This window comes from Topomyia yanbarensis, chromosome 3, assembly GCF_030247195.1.
Source record: "Topomyia yanbarensis strain Yona2022 chromosome 3, ASM3024719v1, whole genome shotgun sequence".
In the NCBI taxonomy this organism is placed as follows: Eukaryota; Metazoa; Arthropoda; class Insecta; order Diptera; family Culicidae; genus Topomyia; species Topomyia yanbarensis.
In genome coordinates, this window is record NC_080672.1 from 330,373,832 (window position 1) to 330,393,369 (window position 19,538).

The 19,538-nt window shown below is 36.2% G+C and overlaps 2 protein-coding genes across 3 annotated transcripts in view; one reads left to right on the top strand and one right to left on the bottom strand.

Moving 5' to 3' along the window:
* The first annotated feature begins 259 nt into the window (after positions 1–259).
* LOC131689236 (methyltransferase-like protein 25B) lies at positions 260–1,875 on the top strand. The gene is made up of 3 exons (XM_058974185.1): positions 260–767; positions 821–1,582; positions 1,648–1,875. Exons 1-3 carry the CDS (start codon positions 351–353, stop codon positions 1,807–1,809), a joined length of 1,341 nt encoding a protein of 446 aa, XP_058830168.1. The 5' UTR covers positions 260–350; the 3' UTR covers positions 1,810–1,875.
* A 1,410-nt stretch (positions 1,876–3,285) lies between these two features.
* LOC131689237 (RYamide neuropeptides) overlaps positions 3,286–19,538 on the bottom strand; it is a 64,285-nt gene continuing 48,032 nt past the window's right edge. Inside the window, exons 2-4 of one of the 2 annotated variants that reach the window (XM_058974186.1) lie at positions 18,373–18,569; positions 4,093–4,336; positions 3,286–4,027 (exon numbers count right to left, since the gene is read on the bottom strand). In XM_058974186.1, the coding sequence (XP_058830169.1) occupies positions 3,952–4,027; positions 4,093–4,336; positions 18,373–18,517 (465 nt within the window). In that variant the 5' untranslated portion in view covers positions 18,518–18,569 and the 3' untranslated portion in view covers positions 3,286–3,951. Of the gene's footprint in view, positions 4,028–4,092; positions 4,337–4,419; positions 4,493–18,372; positions 18,570–19,538 lie in introns of those variants that run through there. The other variant, XM_058974187.1, reaches the window with a different exon arrangement.

The window sequence follows — 19,538 nt, forward strand, 5'->3', positions numbered from 1 at the left end:
AGCTCCTGTTCATAAATGGGAATATAAAGTACGAGGTAATTTTTCAGACGCCATTTTCTCAACATGAGCATATTGTATATAATGCCTTATGAAATGTTGACGTCGAATTCTTTTGCGTGTACATTTGCTATGGGTGGAGTACTACCAGTATCGCCCTTTTCAAAAAAAGATTTGCGATGTCAAACTATTCATATCCGTTCCAGATCTCTGACGTGTATTTATTATCGAAATTTATTAAATATTTACACAACCGTGTAAATCAGCTGTAGACTTTTATTTTAAACAAGTAAGACATTCTTAAATGTGCACCGAAAATCAATTTGATCAGCTTGAATATTCAATTAATCAATATGAGCTTCAAATTTAGTGAACAGTTCAATTTTAGAGAATATTTTAGGCAGTGTACTGGTTTTTTGATCCAATACATGTGGATCTTTGAGAATTCAAATACAAAATTTGTGCAAGCCGGCGTTTTGGATCGACTTCCAAACTCGTGGGTTTGTGATCTGAACTCTACCACGACGAAAGAATTGAATCAGATACCTTTAGGATACATTAAAGAAGGTTGGAGCAATGAATTCAAACAATTCCTTAGTACTCTGGTATTTCTTGCGGTGTCGTATGAACGTGTTAATTACTCCATCACAAAAGCGCCCCTTTTGAAAGGTGTTAGTCCGAAAAAGTTGTACGAAATCGAAAACTTGACAATGGTGATAGCAGCAATGTGTACTCCAGACGAGATTCTCCTAGATTTCGGATCAGGGTTAGTAAGTAAAGTGATTACTTGTAACTACCCTCCATTGATACGTTTCTTCAACAGGGTTACTTGAGCCAAAATTTAAATCTAAAGCACGACTTTACAGTACTCGCCATCGAGGGAGACGCCTACCGTGTTGCGGCAAGTGAACAGCGCCAATCGAAGCTATTCCCAAAATCAACCAATAATGTAAAGTTCATTCAACATTTTATAACGGATACCTCCTTTGGTTATTTAAGTGCTTCGGCCTCATCATTGTTTCCACAAATGCGTCACGGTAAATTCACCATAGTTGGCCTTCATGCGTGTGCGGATCTTTCTCCGGCGGCCATAAAGATGTTCTTATTGAATGAGTCGGTAACCAAACTAGCAATAATGCCATGTTGTTACCATAAACTAAAACCCTCGGATGAAGGATGTTCCAAGTTCGAACATATTCCCCTGAGCAATCAGCTCCGTGATGTTTTAAAGCTTGGCGAAAATTTCCTCGGTAGACCTTTTCTCCGTTTGGGTTGTCAGCAAACGTGTGCCAGATGGCAGCTGCAGACAGAAGCACAACATGACTCCCATGGAAAAACAATGTTTGAACGTAGTCTTGTCGAAGCGGTTCTTGACGAGGGACAATTTGTAACTGCTGCAAAAACACCTCCAGATCAGTTACCTGTTAATGCATACAAAAAATATTTACTGCACAACAATTCAAACCCCGCAAACGTTTGCTCGTGGACAGAGGAACATATAAAACGCTATAAGCAGCTTTTGAATAAGTACAACAATGGCGCCAAACTAGCAGAGTATTTAACGTGCCTTCAAACATGTTTACAGGTGCATTTTCAGCTTGTTAATAAAATAGTTTATTGTATTTGAACGAATCTTTAACGTTTTTTCAGCCCATATGTGAAAATGTCATTCTGCTGGATCGAATTTGCTACATTCGAGAAGAAGCAGACAAACGGAACATAACAGTACGTCTAAATGTGGTAAAGCTGGCCAATGACAAACTTTCACCACGTTGTTTTATTATCAAAGCTGAAAAGATTCCTCATCGATAAGAAACTATCAAAAACCGTGTATACATATGTATCATAGAATGTCAATAATAAAATGTATACATTTAAAGCCTGTGTGACAAACTTTGATTTGAAATTTTCAATTTTTGCTTGTAATTCCTAGGTATTCTCAATAGTAAAATCATAGAACTTATAGGGAACATTTTTCAGTACATAAAAAATTGTTAATTCGACTCCCCGCTTCATTTCGACGGCGTCAGGCATCGAAATGACGCGGGATAGGAGAACTTCACTTAACAGGTGGAGTGTGTTATGGAACTTTTTCCATTCTTCTTGGAGTGTTGACGGAAGCGGCGTGTCCCATTCACATGCTTCACCATTCTGCTTCAGAGCTGTATTATCACTGTAATTGAAAATAAAATAGATAATTTAATTGTCTACAACGTTGCCGAAGACAGCTAGTCAATCCGACTTTATTAAAAGAAGTTTAAACTTTTAGCGAAGTGATGTCTGAGCCAGTTTTGCATGGGGCCTAGCAGTGCATGGTTGTGTATCAGTACTCGATTCCCACGAACTATATATTTTTGTGAGATAATGGTTAGATTTAGCTCAATAGTATGTTCAGATTTGTAGTACATAATATGAGTTATGGTTTGGTTGGAAAATTTTAGTTCCACATCACCGCATAGAGGGTGACAACATTTACTTTTTATAGAAGTGAGATAGAATATCAAGATGTTCGGAAGAATTATTACAAAATGCTTGCTCTACAACTTTGTAGAAGGCACCTAATTTCTATCTCCGTTGAAAACTTAGTGTTGGCGCCCTCTATGCGGTCACAGGGGCAACTAAAAATTTCCCGACTAAAGTAAAGTAAATCGGCTTGCGTCGGCACAATCGACCGACTATTCCACCAATTAATTGGTCGATTGTTGCACCGGCTCTTATGGGGATTTAACATGGACGTCTGCCGACGCGACAACCAATTGGTCGGTGTTAAGTCAGACCGGACTAAGTCAGACCGGACTAACATCAAAAAATGAGATAATAATAGCACTGGATAAAGAATTTCGTCAGCTACATTCGACTTTTGCCAGATTTGAAATATGTAACAATAAACAAGAATTATGGCAAACATTAATTTCCAATCATAATGTAAAGGATGCTGCGATTCAAACTTTAAACTCGTTTTTCTCGAAATCAATATTTTGTCACATAGTCCGGTCTGACTTAACACCGACCAATTAAATATGTCCGACGAAATCTGTTGAAATCGGTCTATTTCAACCAGTTAAATCGATCGATTAGTTGGTAGTTTAAAACTGGAACCAGATTCACAAAGATTAAATCTGGCAATTAATATGGTGACGAAAATTGTTCACCGACGAACCTAACTTAGTCGGTTAATTAATCTGTCGACCTCGATTTCGTCGGTCGACTGGGAAATTTATGAACTGTCAAATTTTCTATGGGGATCATATAGATTGCAAAGAGAATTAGAAAATAAAACAATACCACTATGGCTTTCTGATCAATTTTAGAAGCGCAAATTTTATTTACAGGGCATCTTCATGTTTGTGTTTTCAACAAAGTTTAAACCTTATTAAGAACAGTGCTGATAAGTATGGAACTGCATTGAGTTTGAATTAAAGTTTTTACGATTGGTACATATAATAGTTCACTATTCGCACGAGAATCATTCAAACAGACAATATGACTGCCAAATCACATACAAATTTTGTTGACGGTAGTCATATAGTCTCATAGTCAGGTTGCGATTTGCTTTTCGAACGGATTTATTTGCAACAATCCCCAAAAATATCATACACAAAATAATTTAAATAATAAATAGGTCTATCAGTACGTTATTCTTGTGCTCGTTTGATCTGTTAGGCATATATATTTTTTTTTGTTAAAATAGGGCTATGAACTTAAAATATTGCTTGGTTTTGAATCGCTGAACAAAAACCACCCAGCCTTGTTTTTGTCTGAAGTTTTCAAAACAGAAATGATGCTTGAAACTAACACTTCAAACAATTGAATTTTTGTTCAGCAAGCAGAACCAAGCCTTCTTATATTATTTCCGCATGCATCACAAAAATGAGCTTCGAAGCATATGGTTGTTGACGGTTGTTAGCAGCGTGATGGATAGCATTGGCATTTGGAGGCGTCTGAGCTTTCAGCTTACTGATCCGAAGTATCCAGATTGTCGTTAAATGGTTGAAAAGTTTGGCCACTCGCTGGTAATTCTCGCTCTTTTCTAAAATTAAAAACAAATCAATACAGCATTTTAAAAATAATACGTTCTCATATGACGCATCCTACCCATAACACCTGTATAGATTGGACACTCCGGTGTGCAGACAAGCTAGGTAGGTCAATTCTGCGCCATTGTTGTTGTCTGTTTCGATTTCCTTCGTCAGCGGGTCGGACCGTTTACCATACCTTGAGCCTAGGAAAAAACGGTCATTCCGAGGAACTACATTGACCTGTCGAAGGTCCTTCGCACCATACACGTGTGACCGACCGTAGCGACTGCCGACGAAAAACGGTCGTTTATCGCCAACATCTGGAAATAAAGTCAGATATATTATTAGTACCAACTATTCACCATGATATTTAACACAAAACTGACAATATCAAATAGCATACAAATTATGAAATTATGAAAAAAGTATACGTCCAAGGGCTTCCGTTTTGACTTCATCATTTCAGAATCTGACACACTGTCAGGAACCGTAGCACCAGACTAACGCTAGTCCAAAAAACACTCATTGTGAGGAATATTGATAAAGGTAGACGTATCTATCTTTACCGTGACAACCGGCCGGTTGTCACGGTAAAGATAGATACGTCTACCTTTATCAAGGACACATGATAGTGAACTCGAGTGATTCGTAGTTATTCTGCCTAAGCTCGACCCTCATTATCAGAAGGCAAAAATTAAGCCCGCACGATATTAAGCCTGTTCTAATGACCCTGCCACTTCTAGTTTTCCGATCTGTTTACTTCACATCCTTGCTCTCACTTGAGTACTATGGCTCTAAGTTTCATAACTTTCCCTACCCAGTAATCTCTAGCTAATTGAATGTCGTTAAAACGTAAAAAAAAAGAAAATGTGACTAACATAGTCGAAATAAAAAAAAGGGAAAAAAGATAATTTTTTCATCATGATATGCTGTGTGAAGTTTTGTACAAATAAAAGTCCACCGGTTTTAAAAATATTGTTTTTTTTCGCTTCCCAGTCAACTACGACCTTCGTGCAAAATGGGTCCGGTTCTGTGGTTTACCAGAAAAGTACAACATTACGGATAGCTGCAATGCTTGAAGCAACTTTTAGTAGGCACCATAATGATAAAAGTTATATGTTTTACCTTGCCTTAGAGATACGAATCAGATTTTTTTTTCAAAATATTTTAACTCACTATCACAATACTTTCCAAAATTCATTCATCAGATTGTAACAAGTCTTCTGCTCGATTAAAATGACATTGACAGGTCTCGTGCTCGATTGGAATGACACTGACAGATAAATGGCAAACAAACGATTGACGTATCGAGTCTTTATCCAGAGGGATTCAGCGTCGTTAGTGTAAACGTACTTCAATTTTATTATCTTCCATACATGCGATGATCGTGATTTTAACGATGCCATATTCGACGTCGTGTTGCATGTTGTTCGTTGCAATGATTTTACAATTCTGCCTCGCCTAAACTTTTGAACGTTATCAGTACACTATTACGTGTGTGATGTAGCTGTATATAGGACACTTTCGCGGGGTTAAATTTTATTTTCACCCAAAGCAACTGTTCCATCTCGCGCAACGTAGGTCTAATACGAATTTGTTTAATTTGTTGACAAATTTCTTAATCACTACTAGTACAATCATCTCAACACGCACCAGCACTTGTCCTAATTGCAATCTCTTGTATTTTCCTACTAAACGATTTTTCATTGAAAATCAAACAATAAATTTGTTTCAGAATTTCAAAACACTTGATTCACAAGATAATTTTTTTTCTAAATTTTTACAATTCTCTCGAATTCATCTGCATACACTTAAAACACATAGAAGTTTGTTTGTTGTTTGATTTGCCTGAAATGATCCAAGCGATAATGCTTTCTTTATCAATTTTTGTACGAAATAGAAATCTATAATTATCATGAACATTCTTCATACGGATACGATGGACCGCACTATTTACACTTTTTATATGACACATTCTGTCAAATTTGTTAATGTTAAGAATTCTCCTCGTCTGTAGCTAACAGCTGATTGAGACGACAGTTAGACACAAAATCCAATTATAAGATGCAAATTTCGTGTACAGTTCTCAACAAACATATGATTACGGCTTAAAAGCCAACTGTCAAAACTCTCTTTGAAAGGAAATTCAGGACAAACCGTTACTGGCTAAACACAGTTCATAGCAGTTAATGAAAGAGAAAACTTTTTTCTTTTGTTTACTACCAACATGTATGATTGGCGAGTAACGGTTCACCCGGAATTCCCTTTCAAAGAGAATTTTGACAGTTGGCTTTTAAGCCGTAATCATATGTTTGTCGAGAGTTGAAGCAACTGTACACGCGAGTTGCGTGAAATGTTTGATTCTAATGTCTAGCTAGTGGCCCAGTCAGTTGTTCGCTATTGACGAGGAACAAAAATCCCATTTCACTTCAACACGACTTCACTTCAACGCTCCTCAAGCTCTATCTATAAGTGTCTATATCTTCACTGTTCTCCAATAGATTCTAAAATTTTCATCATCCACCGATAACCCCAGGTTTGTAGGGTAAATGATCTTGAGCGGGACTATTTGTTGTATTTTCTGCAGTATCGTCGATACATACCACGATTTCGGTAAAAAATTAGAAAAATATTTTAGAAAACACGTATTAGATGAAAGGTAAAAGTAATAATTCGACGTCAACATTTCATAAGGCATTATATACAATATGCTCATGTTGAGAAAATGGCGTCTGAAAAATTACCTCGTACTTTATATTCCCATTTATGAACAGGAGCTTGATTTAAGGACTAAACAACTCAATGCCGTGTTAAATTACCCATTTTTTCCGAATAATATAACAGATTTATTAAAAAAAATTGTATTTTGAACGTTTTTTGTAGATAAATGTTTTGGTCCCTTTTGAAACATCGCACTGGTTTTGTGCCCTCTCCCATAATCCCTTTTCGGCGAGACGTTAGCTTATAGTGCGTGCGGGTGAGCCCTTTTGTTTACAGCAAATGATTATGTGACGTTTATTTTGATCCCTTTCTTGGTGTTGCGATGTTTTTGTTCCCTTTTCAAGTATAGTCTTTTTCGTTAAGAAAAGGGCCCATAAACAAATTTTTCCGTTTTGTTGTTTGGTGTTTATGAGCCGTTAATTTTTGAGGGGAAGTGAAAGGGAACATAAGCAAAACAAGTTATTTTGCTTATGTGCCTTTTCGATAATCCATTATTTCCCCAACAGCCAGGTTTCAGAATCGGCTTATTTAAGGTATGTATAAAGCTTTGTTAGTGTCCATTTGAAGGAAGTATTAACCGGAATTGTTTACGTTTTGTTTATCGGCCCATTTGAAATGTTCTCGTCGAATTGTGATAATTTGGGGAATGGAATTTAAATGTTACTGTGATTGGGACCAGAATAACAGTTTTACTAATTGAAGAATATTTATCATGAGTGGAAAAGTGTGTATCTTGAATGGAACTAAAAATAATTTTGATTAGGACAATAGTTTTAGCCCACTTTAAACGCTTCAACATGTTTCAAATGAATTATTGGTATCTCAAAAGGGTAAACAATATGTTTTGAAATATTTCAATATCTCTATAATATCTCTATGAAATGTATCGAGAGTATATTCTATCGAAACATTCCAAAAACAAATCAGACACAACTTCTTAAACCCCTGAGTTTAAATTTTCTGCATAACAAAATGCTACCAAAAATAGCTCCTCTAGGAGTGAATAGCAGAAACTGGTAGTCTCAATCACAATTATTTGTAGTGCGATTCAATGTTAAAAAAAACATAATCATACTTTATTTAAAACCTAATTCATTAGTATCTCCAATCGATTTGCTTGAAAATATACAGGTGTTACTACTTCTTGTATAGTATTGAAAAGTGTGAAAATAATCACACTTTTCCTTTAACATTTTACTAATGAGATGAATATGGAAGCTTTTACCCTATAGTTCTAGAAATCATATAAAAATCATATCCACTTCACAAGATGAAGTCATCGTTCAAATGTATTCATTTCGCATTTCTTTCAATGCAGTTTATCTGTAACTTAGCTTGTTATCTTTACTGTGCCAGCCACGGTTGTTTATCTTTGATGGAACCATTAAAAGTTCTCATATCTGTTGCGATTGAGATACTGATATGTTGTTTCTATTTATCATCTAGAAAGTGAGAAATGGAACCGCTTCAGATCCAGTAGATAGTTACCGATGTAAAGTTGAGATGATCGATTTCGCAATAATTGTTGTTCCAATTGAATTACGGAGTAATTTTTCCCTTCGTTTCTAATTCATATTATTGTCAAATTTAAGAGCGTTTTCTTTTAATGTATTTCACTTGCAACACTGTTTGCTTGGTAGAACAACTCTATGCAAAAAATCAAAATATAATATAAAAATTATAAGTTATGAAAGAATGAACTTTCCTCTATCATTTGCGAACAACATCACAAGAACACGGTGCTGCAGTGATTTTATACTTTTCAAGTGACCTTGTATAGGTTGTAAATCTCATCAAATGCATCACAGAACAATGCATGAAAAATTTTGTATACCCTCAAAATCTTGGTTTATAGCAAAAAACTACTTTCCAGAACTTTCGTCACTAAAAACTTTTCTACGCGGTCACTTTTCAACCGATTTTGAATTTCAAATTCAAGAAGAAGAAATGACCTTTCCAACGGTATGCTATGTTATGTTCTTTTGTCAAAAATATGCAGTTTTAGGACAACAACAGGAAAACAACATAATTTAGCGATTTTTTCATGAAAAACATGAAAAGTGCGCAGCATTCTTCTAAAGAAGTGTCTTTGTTTCAACAAAAATTTAGAGAGCATTTAGTTCTGCATCTAGCGACCTATTTAAGTATTTATCATAACAATCGGTTGAAAATGGCAGAATTATTAACCCTAGAACGTTGCACTTGCGTTTTCTACCCTAGCACGTTGCACTGGGGTACAAGCGTACCCCACGCGTTTGATCGCGATTTACGCAGGTAAAAATGCAAACAAAATAAATGTGTTATGGGTACAGTATTTTCTTTGTTTTTTAATTGCGAAAACAGCTGTGTAAGTGAAAGTACGCAATTTATTGAATCAATGTTACATAAATGAGTTTGGACAAAAAAGTGGAAAAATCGCGGTTTTGACTTTAACAAATAACTATAACTTTGCGAATTTTCAACCGATTTGAAATAAGTGAAATAAATCAAATGATTCTAAAAGTTGAAAGAATGGTCTAGCAACGGTATAAAATGGAATTTTGATATTTTTGAAAATGTGCAATTATTTGGTAGAGTGAAAGATTGAATCTCGTGTTTTGAAAAATACCACGAAATGGGGAGGAAATTGAAATGAAAAAAATATATCTGACCAGTAATACGTTGGTAACACGTAACGCTACTGTTACAGCAGTTACTGTGCGCAAATTATACTTGCGAGCTATTATTTTGAAAAACTATAAAAAATAAACAATAAAACAATAAAAATCAGCAAAAATTAGAACAATTTTTTTTCTACTTCAAAATAGAGATGGTCGGGTTTCTATTTTTTCGATCCCGAACCCGACCCGAACCCGAAGGTTTGAAAATTAAAAAAAAACCCGAACCCGAAATATTAAAATTTTAAAAACCCGAACCCATTTGAAAATTGCAAAACCCAAACCCGACCCGAACCCGAAAATAAAAATTTTGTAAAACCCGAGCCCGACCCGAACCCGATATTTTCAAAATTTAAAAAACCCGAACCCGACTCCAACCAGAAAATTTATAATTCGAGAAACCCGATCTGAACCGGACTCGTTAATACGAAGAATCCACCAAAGATCCCGAAGATTTTTAAATTTAGGCATCCGAGCTGAATCCAAGGATCATCCAAAAGAATCATCCAAAGCTCATCCAAAATAGTTATAGAATCACTCGAACCTGAAGTAGCACCATACGCGATCAGTTATATCTACCTATGGCAAATCGAATTACTGGGGAGAGAAATTGGCATTTATATTTACTATTATTAAACGTCGCATTTGTAATGTTCTGAGAAACTTATAAATCATCGATATCTTCATCGGAAAGTAGGATAAATCGGCTAACGGCTAACGCATGGGGAAACAAGAGGCATAATGACAAGGGGTGAGTCGCTTATAACAATGTGCCATACACCCTGTATCACCTGCGCTAACACGATATAAGATTGCGATTCACAGTAAGACACGCTCATTTCATTCGTTACCACAATGTGTGGCACAATGAGGCACGCTTCTGACGACAGTTTACACGACGTCACCCGCGTTACTGGTTGGTACGGTCAAACTTAAACTTTTTTCGAAGGGTGTCAATCAAGATTCTCTGTCGCATTCTTGATGTCACATCATTAGCTAGTACAGTATGCGCGCCAGTAGAGATGCCTCGACATCTCCAATGGAGTTCTCGGTACGACTTCAAACTTCTACAAATCCGCTCATGGCTTGAACAGAGCACACAATATTTTTAAGATTAGTTCCTTAAAATAGTGGAAATTCATGTACTTTCATGAAGGAATTCGAATCATGCAACGGCCTAGCCCGGGGACAATTTGACAGAAAGTGCTTGTTTCATATATGTACCACTGATTTGATAGTGGCGCTAGTATGCCATTACCATATGAGTGCCATCGTTGATAGATTGTCTCTACTTCCCGTAGACTCTTCTTGCTTGAACCAATATATTTTCCGAAAAATTTACTTTGACTTGCTATATTCATGACTATAATGAAAAGTATATCGCATAGAGATTTACACTTATTGTTGAATGCTCTCTCATGAGTACTCGTTTGAAAAAGCAAATAATTCGGACAGTTAGCGAATCTGAAGAGAAGAAATTTTATACATGAATAAAAAATACAATAGTGGAGCATCAGAAAATATAACGAATTCTAGCGATTTAGGGGTGGGAAAATTTAGTACGGTTATATGTGTCATCCATTCGTATCACGAAGTAAAGTAAAGTAAACAAAGTTAATACTAAAAAAGAGACTGGGTGTTTTGTGTAGACGCAAACAGCGTCAAGAAATGGTTGAGTGTGATCCGAGATGCATTATAATATAGGTGTTCACATTCGTCAAGTTTGAGTGTGTTTGTTTGTTGCTATTGAAATTAGTCATGACGGCCCAGGACCGCGAAGCACATAATCAACAAACCGACCAATCGAAACGAAGCTTGTAAGCACGTGGTAAAAATAAGTTTGGCGTCCGGGATCGCAAAAGAGCAAATGTTTACATCACTAACCAATCAGAATGAAGTATGAGACCACGTGCTTCTGTTTTCTTCTTCATTCTTCTTGTTTGCCCGAAAAAAGTGACAGCTGATGCACACATATTTTTTTTTAGTTTTTATTTCGATTATAGAGGTTTTAACCTTAAGGTCATTCACCTCTTCGGGTTAGAAAAATCTCTTATGAAAATTTTCTAACCCTATATGCGGGGTCGGGACTCGAACCCAGGTGCGCTGCGTACAAGGCAATTGATTTACCAACTACGCTACGCCCACCCCTCAGCTGATGCACACATAGAAAAAAAAATGTGTACACCTGTACACACCTCGGGTGTGATCTGTTCAAAATCCCGAACCCGACCCGAATTCAAAAAGTCCAAATTCGAAAAACCCGAACCCGACCCGAACCCGAAAATTTAAAATTTCAAAAACCAGGACCCGAACCCGAGAAATTGAAATTTGAAAACCCGAAACCCGACCCGAGCCCGAAAAGTTTAAATTTACAAAACCCGAACCCGTCGGGTCCGGGTCCAAAAACCCGAACCCGACCATCTCTACGTTCGAGATTAAATTAAATTAATTGAGTAATTGATTAAAAACAATTATATAATACTAATTGTTACTTACGTAGTAAAACAACCAGTATTTAAACTGGTATTGTCACGAATCACATTTCCACTAACAGCACGAAACCTGACGAAATGCTAACGGCAACCGTATACTGGGGTACAAATGTACCCCATGCCAACTTTGACACCTGCTTCCACGAAGGCTATAAGAAAACTGGCTACACTACCTTTTCCTACTCTTACTAGGAACTTTAAATTGAATTATGGTTAGGTTCCCAGGCCAGTAAATGCCGAATTCTCGTCTTCACACGGCTCCAAAGAAGGCGTGGGATACATTTGTACTCCAGTGCAACGTTCTAGGGTTAATTTTTATCCAAATTAGAAACTTGCTCGCATGATTCTTTCTTATTTTATCTACAAAGTTCACATACTACATACTTAAGTTTCTAATTTGGAAAATATTTATGACTGCCATTTTTTAAGCGACTTTCATGGTAAATGGGCCGTTAGATGCAGAAATAAATTTCTCTGCAATTATTCATTTAATGAAAGACACTTAATAAAAAATGTGGACGAATTTTCATATTTATAATGAAAAAATCGCAAAATAATGGTAAATTTCCTGTTGTTGTTCTAAAACCGCATAGTATTTTCAACAAAAGGACATAACATAGCATACCGCTGGAAAGGTCATTTCTTCTTATTTTCATAACGTTAAAAAATTAAAAATTAATTGAAAAATGAACGCGTGCATATTTTTTTAGTGCCGTAAGTCCTGAAAAATAGTTTTTTGGAAGTTAAGTCTAAAATGGTTTCACAGGAGGCTATTTGGTATGGAGACCAATGTTCACACACTTATTTTATTTGCCAAATAGCTGGGTTTAGTTGAATGCACAATTCAAAATAATTAGAAGGCTTGAAAAATCTCATCATTTAGCCGAAAATCAGATTTCAGATTCGACCTGATATAGGACACCTTTGATGTCCTAAAAATTAGGAGAAATAGATAAGATAAGACCAATTAAGTATGCATCTTCAGAATATACACTTATGATTACACGACCTAAAACTTTGTCGAAGACACCATCTTTTTCTAGCATTAATAAAAGTTGATAACAACATCGTCCTTGCGACTGAATTTCGAACTAATTTAATACGATCAAACAAAGCGCTAGGTGTTATATAGTAACGTATGCGGAATGAAATTTGGACAACGCTTCCAGCATTTGCATACCTTTTGTACAAAAGGCTGATTACCCTCCAAATGTACCACAACTGCGTCCAAATGAGGTTTTCTGGGATAATTTGAAGCAGAGAGTATATGCCTACAATTTTCGACCCAAAACTAACAAACTTGATAATCAAAAGTAAGAATGAAATTAAGAATATGCCAACATTTTTTCGAAACCTTTGCAAAAAGTTCCTGCAAACTGTCGTGAAGCTTCTCAAATAGGCTTTTATTCCACATACGTTAACTTTGCCAAAGACACCATAACTTTAATTTATTAATTTAATTTATTTATTTATTTCGTCAATCGATGTAGACTGGTATAGTTACAGTAATGTTTACATTTTTCTTATTTACTAAAATATATATATATACGTAATTTTATTATAAATAAAACAATTTCAGCTTTTACAGAATCATTTTCTTATGCGTTAGAATTTCTTTTATGTATAAAATATTGTGTGAGTTTTAGTTTGGACATTGTAAAATCAATTGATTCGCAATAGCGGTTGTAAACAGCCATCATTCGATTTATAGGGCCATATTTTGCATAATTTGTGCGATATGGAGTTATTGAGAATATGCTTCGGTTTCGTAGCTGTCGAGAAGGTGCATAAAAGTTCAATTTGGATAAAATTTCGGCTGAATCAATACGATGCGAGACGATATTATTAATGAACGAAAGCATTGCAAATTCACGACGTTCCTTCAATGTTTGTATATTGATAAGCATGCAGCGTGCTTCATAAGATGGCAAAGGAAATGCTATCCAACCTAGTTTACGAAGGGCAAATAATATGAATTGTTTTTGTACAGATTCTATTCTTTCTTCATGTGTGCTTGAAAAAGGGCACCAAACGATGCTGCAATATTCCAATATCGACCTAACATAAGCAATATATAATGTTTTGATTGTATACGGATCTACAAAATGATAACTAAAGCGTTTTATAAAACTGAGCATGTTGTTAGCTTTGTGAATAATTGTGTTATAATGATCAATAAAATTTAACTTGGAATCTAATATAACGCCTAAATCCCTAATTCTTTCACATTTTGCTACAGTCTGTCTTCCTAAGGTAATCACAACATTCGATGTTTGTCGTTTTCTACTAAAAGTGATTGAATTGCATTTTTTCACGTTTAGCTGTAGGAGGCTTTTTTGACACCACGTGTGGAAAACTAGAATTTCGTTTTGGAATGTATCAATATCCTCGGCATTTCTTATCTCCAAGTAAAGTTTCATGTCATCGGCATAGATTAGTACTTTCAGTTTTTTGAGAAGGAAGGAAATATCGTTCACATATAAAATAAACAATAGAGGTCCTAAATGAGAGCCTTGTGGAACTCCTGAGGTGACTTCAATTGGATTGGATTGCTTTCCTTTGAATTTGATTATTTGCTGGCGGTTGGATAGATATGATTCTAACCACGTACGCAGCTCAGGCTCAATTCCCATCTTTTTTAATTTATAAAGTAACATTGGGATGTCGATTCGATCAAATGCTTTACTAAAGTCTGTGTAAAGTGCTTCGACGTAGTTTCCATTGTCCATTGCAATCAGTGAATAGTTAATAAATTCTAGTAAATTTGTTGAGGTCGAACGACCTTTGAAGAAGCCATGTTGGAGGTTAGTAATTCTGTTTTTTATTTGAAGAAATATTTTTTCGTTAATGATTGATTCAAAAAGTTTCGGAATGCTGGAGATTATGGCTATTCCACGATAATTGCGAACGTCAGATTTTTTCCCAGATTTATATATAGGTACTAAGAAAGAACTCTTCCATGTTTTGGGAAACTCTCCAGATTGTAAAGACATATTAAAGAGCCAGAACAATGGAGTTGTAAGCTCGGTTGCTAGGTTTTTCATAAATAATGGTGGAATTCCATCAGGGCCAGCACCTTTTGATGAATCCAAATGGTTTAGAGCATTGAAAATGTCCTCCACTATGACATGACTGACACCAATATCCATAGGAAAATCTGGAATAAAAGCAAAATAATCGCGATCGCGGTCTTGTTCAGAAAAAGTTGTATATATTTCTTGGAAGAATGTTGCAAATAGGTTGCAGATTTCTTTCGGGCTATTATGTACGTTGTCATCCAAGTGCATTGTTGATGGGAAATTGTCTGATTTTAATTTAGTTTTGACGTAGTTAAAAAAATTCTTTGGACTGGATTTAATCTGCTGTTCAGTTTTGGAGTTGTAATCCGCAAGTGCAGAATCTATGGCAATATTTAGTTTATCGCAAATGTCGAGATATTGTTCCAAGTGCTCGTTATTTTGATTTTTTTTTCTTGTATAGCTTGTGGGCTTTTTGTTTCCTATTTTTCAGATTTTTAATTTGCCTATTGTACCAAATAGGATGCTTCGAGCTACCGTGTCGTCTTTTCTTCTTAATGGGCACCTCTTCATGAATAATTTCGAAAATTATTTTGTAAAATACGTCCAGGGCGGTTTCAATATTCGCTTCATTCCTAAGAGTATTTTGCCAGTCGACATTACCTACCTTCCGTCTGATATTGTCATAATTAGCTTTATGGTATTCAAAGACTTCCTCAAAGTCATAGACGTTGGGTTCTTGATTTTTATGGATGAACAAAGAAAATTCAATAGCAGTATGAAAAGCTTCATTTTTCCACAAAGGAGCCAAAGATTCAGATACACAGAAATCATCCTGAGTGTTTGTAAATAAAAGGTCAAGATAGCAATTCTGTTGATTTTTTACATGATTTATTTGATTTAATCCTATGCTAGCAGTTTTGTCAAAGATGAAATTCAATGTTTCGTTTTCTCCTACGACTGGGATTAGAATATTTTCATTTTCAGAATCCGGAATAAAATCGGCATTGCGCTGGTTAAAGTCTCCGTAAATGTGAACTTTGACCTCGACCGGAAGTTCAAATAAAATTTGTTCAGCAATTTTGAAAAAGGCTTCATACGATGATATATTAGCATGCTCTGGTGGGAAATATACAGAGGCAAAAACATGTATTTCACCTGAAATGTTCGCTTTAACCCACACATGTTCAAATTCTTTAAACTTCACTGTGGGAAGAATTTCAGAATTAAATTGAGCCGAAACGCCTATAAGAACTCCTCCACCAGACTTCTTTTGAGATTCTAAAAGATTTCGGTCGTCTCTGAATACGTTAAAGCCACTACCAAAAATTTCCTCACTTTTTATGCTATCGTTCCAACTTGTTTCAGTGCCTAAAATAACAGAATAAGAGGAGCTCAATACATTACTATAGATTTTGCTCATTTTAGATGCGCTCTGCATACGATTAAAATTTTGACAATATATCAAAATTTCTGAAAGCGTTTCTGATAAAGTTAATGGCAATTTGTCATACTTAGAAATATCATGCAAAACTATTGATCCGTTTTCATCCGTAACCGGTTCGTCATGGTCTGCCTCTGAAGAGTGCGTTAGGTTGGACGAAAACACGAATGCTCACAGGAACAAGCTGAACAGCGCTGAGAAAAGGAATTCGTCAGGACGGGGGTTACAAACCTATCTGGTGCGAAAGTTGAGTTAAATTGATGTACAACCGGGTATGGATTCAGTGTTTCACCACGTTGAAACCTGATACCACGCTGATTTTCAAACGGAGGCCTAGAGAATTGCACCCTTGCCGCCGCAAGTAGATCCTTATCCCGGGGAAGAGAGTTGCCAGCTATTGGACGACCGCATTGCGTATTGTTGTTGCGATTATTGCTGCTATTGTTGTTGCGATTGTTGTTACGATTATTGTTGCTATTGTTGTTGCTATTGTTGTTGTCATTGAGGTTATAGTTATAATAACTGCTTCTGGATATCTGATGTTTATTTGTCTCATTAGTATTACGGCTACGTTGGTGTCTGTTTTTATTGCGATCATTTATTACCCGATGTAACTGCTTTTTATTAGCTTTTCTTCGTGCCATCGCCCTATCTTTCATCTTTTGCTGTTGAATTCTACGCTGATTACGTGTGTCGTACTCCGTCCAGTCAGAGCGCCACACTTTCTTCGAACCCAAAAAGCGCCACCCTTCAGTGGCTTCGGCAGTGGAACGGTGACCTGAGTCACCCGATTTTGTTGATTGGGCATTTAATTCGTCCATCAAGCTGGGGCCCGCTGGTGGCAAACAAGCATCGCGTATACTGCTATCCAAAGTGTTAATTGAGCCGGCAAGAGATTGTACTTCTTTGAGAATGTCACTGCCAACTGAATTTGTTATAATTTTCACTTCGTCTAAAACTTCACGTGTAGGACGCGATTCACTCAGGTAATGTTCATTACAATGAGCTGCCATATCTATGGTAAGGGTGCTCAAGTTCTGAACTTCGCTGCAGATTTTTTTCAATTCTCTGGTCAAATCGGCAGTGAGATCATTTACATACTCTTCAATGTGTTTTTTTGTGGATCCCATAGATATGTTGAATAGTGATGTGATATGGTTTTTCAGCGTGACCAGCTCATCGGCCTTATTAAAAGAATTACTGTCAATGGCCTGCGATAGTGCCGATACAGCATTTGCCACTTGCGACGATGTGTTTATGTTCACATTCGCCACTGATTCTTTAAGCTGCAGCTCAACATTTTCGAATAAGTCAACAATTGAATTGAACTTTTTTATGTCGGCTGCTATTTGTAAGTTGCAGTCCGTTTGCGTAGTTATAGATTCAAATAATTTTTCCTGTTGGTACAGCACTTTTCGTGTGTCTATGCCTACCTTTAGATTATGCTGGCAATCTGCACACAGGGGAATCATGAAGTGCGAGATAAATTCTTCTTGATTTCGCTGGACTCCTACACAAGCTGCATGATAACATTTTCTGCAGAATTCACACTGCCACAAGAAACGATCATCGCTGATATTACAAGATGTCACACTGCAGCTCATTATGATAACCGTTGTTTAATAGGATTGAACACACGCGCGACGGTAGAAAGATAAATAAATAACAATTAACTGCGGACCGTAAAAACACGTCTATACTCAAAGGCGTTCGATTACCAATACTCTGAAACAAATAATACTTGATGCTACGTTTAGTCATTTCCCGACCACGGTACGCCGGTTTTCTTTTAATCGCATATTTCTCGGTCAATTTTCAATGTAGAGACATACGATACTTTCACACATAATTCATCGTTCTAAAGTTTAAAATAATTTCAAATCAGAAAAAAAATTAATTTAGCAGCAAACCTCTGGGCCACAGTTTTTTTTTTATTTTAATCGTATATCTAGTCATTATTTATTCATAAATTGATTTCACTGCGAAACGAAACGACTGAGGATCCGGAGCTGCGTGGGTACTTACGTTTCTCGTCGGCGCCAAACAGGCTGTTCGGTTCGAGTGATGGGTCCGCGCTGCACATGTGGCCGCCCATCAGCAGCACTATACTGAAGAGGATTAGTGTGACGGTATAAACGGTGGCCGATTGACTACGTGCAATTAGATTCATTCTGGTCGGTGTCCGTGGAGATCCGATGAAGATTATTCCGGATGATGAGGCGCTATTATTAATCAAATAATTGAAAATAAAAAGAAAAGGTTGTTTACTACAAGTTGCGTGGTCGTAGGTGATTGGAATAATTCTCGACATAAAGAAAGGATTCACGCCTAGTTTTCAACCACACTACCGTACTTGCATTCATCGGGTTACGCTAAAACATCAATCAATATACAATGGTTTGATTGCTCCGTTTTAATTTATGACACTGCTGCGTGCAATTGAGTTGGTGACACGCAGCGGAGGATTTACCAAGTAATACAGGTTTTCACCGACTCGTACAACCGATAGGATTGCCAATTTTAATATGTGATGGATTTTGATTCGATGTCCGTTTGGTACGTGTTCACGAAGAAAAAAAAAAAATTCCAGCTCGTCAATACAGATGTAAAACACCATGCGTCACCATAAATAGAATTGTCGAAGATGACAGAGGAACAATCATACACGTTGAAAAAAAAGTATTTTCGAATCGAAAGAATGTGTTATTAAATTCAGTCAATTATTGCTTATTGCTTCAATCGACAAAAGTATTGGTCTGAAAATATATTTTCATTAAAACATCTTACTTTTCGTTCCATAAAATCATTTCAGTTTTACGAGAATAATTATTTAAAAGGGGAATCATGCTATTTTTACTGTAACAATAAATTTATTTATTCTTATTTTATATATTATATTTATTACATCCACAATTTTATTAAACTTGCAAATCTTTTTCCTACGTGTGTCTAAATCAACAGCAGAATGCAGTTTCTTCCAATTTATTTTCACCTACTTTGTATCTCATCCGCATCTTATAGTGATTGTGTGTATCGCTACAAACGTCATTAGTTTAATAAAGTTTCTGATTAAACTGTTAACCGACTTGATTAACATCATCAACACTGAAGTTTATATATAATACTGTTTAAAATCACGCTCACCCTGCAGCAAATTATTTTCCTACTAGCAGCAAATGAGTAGTGAGATA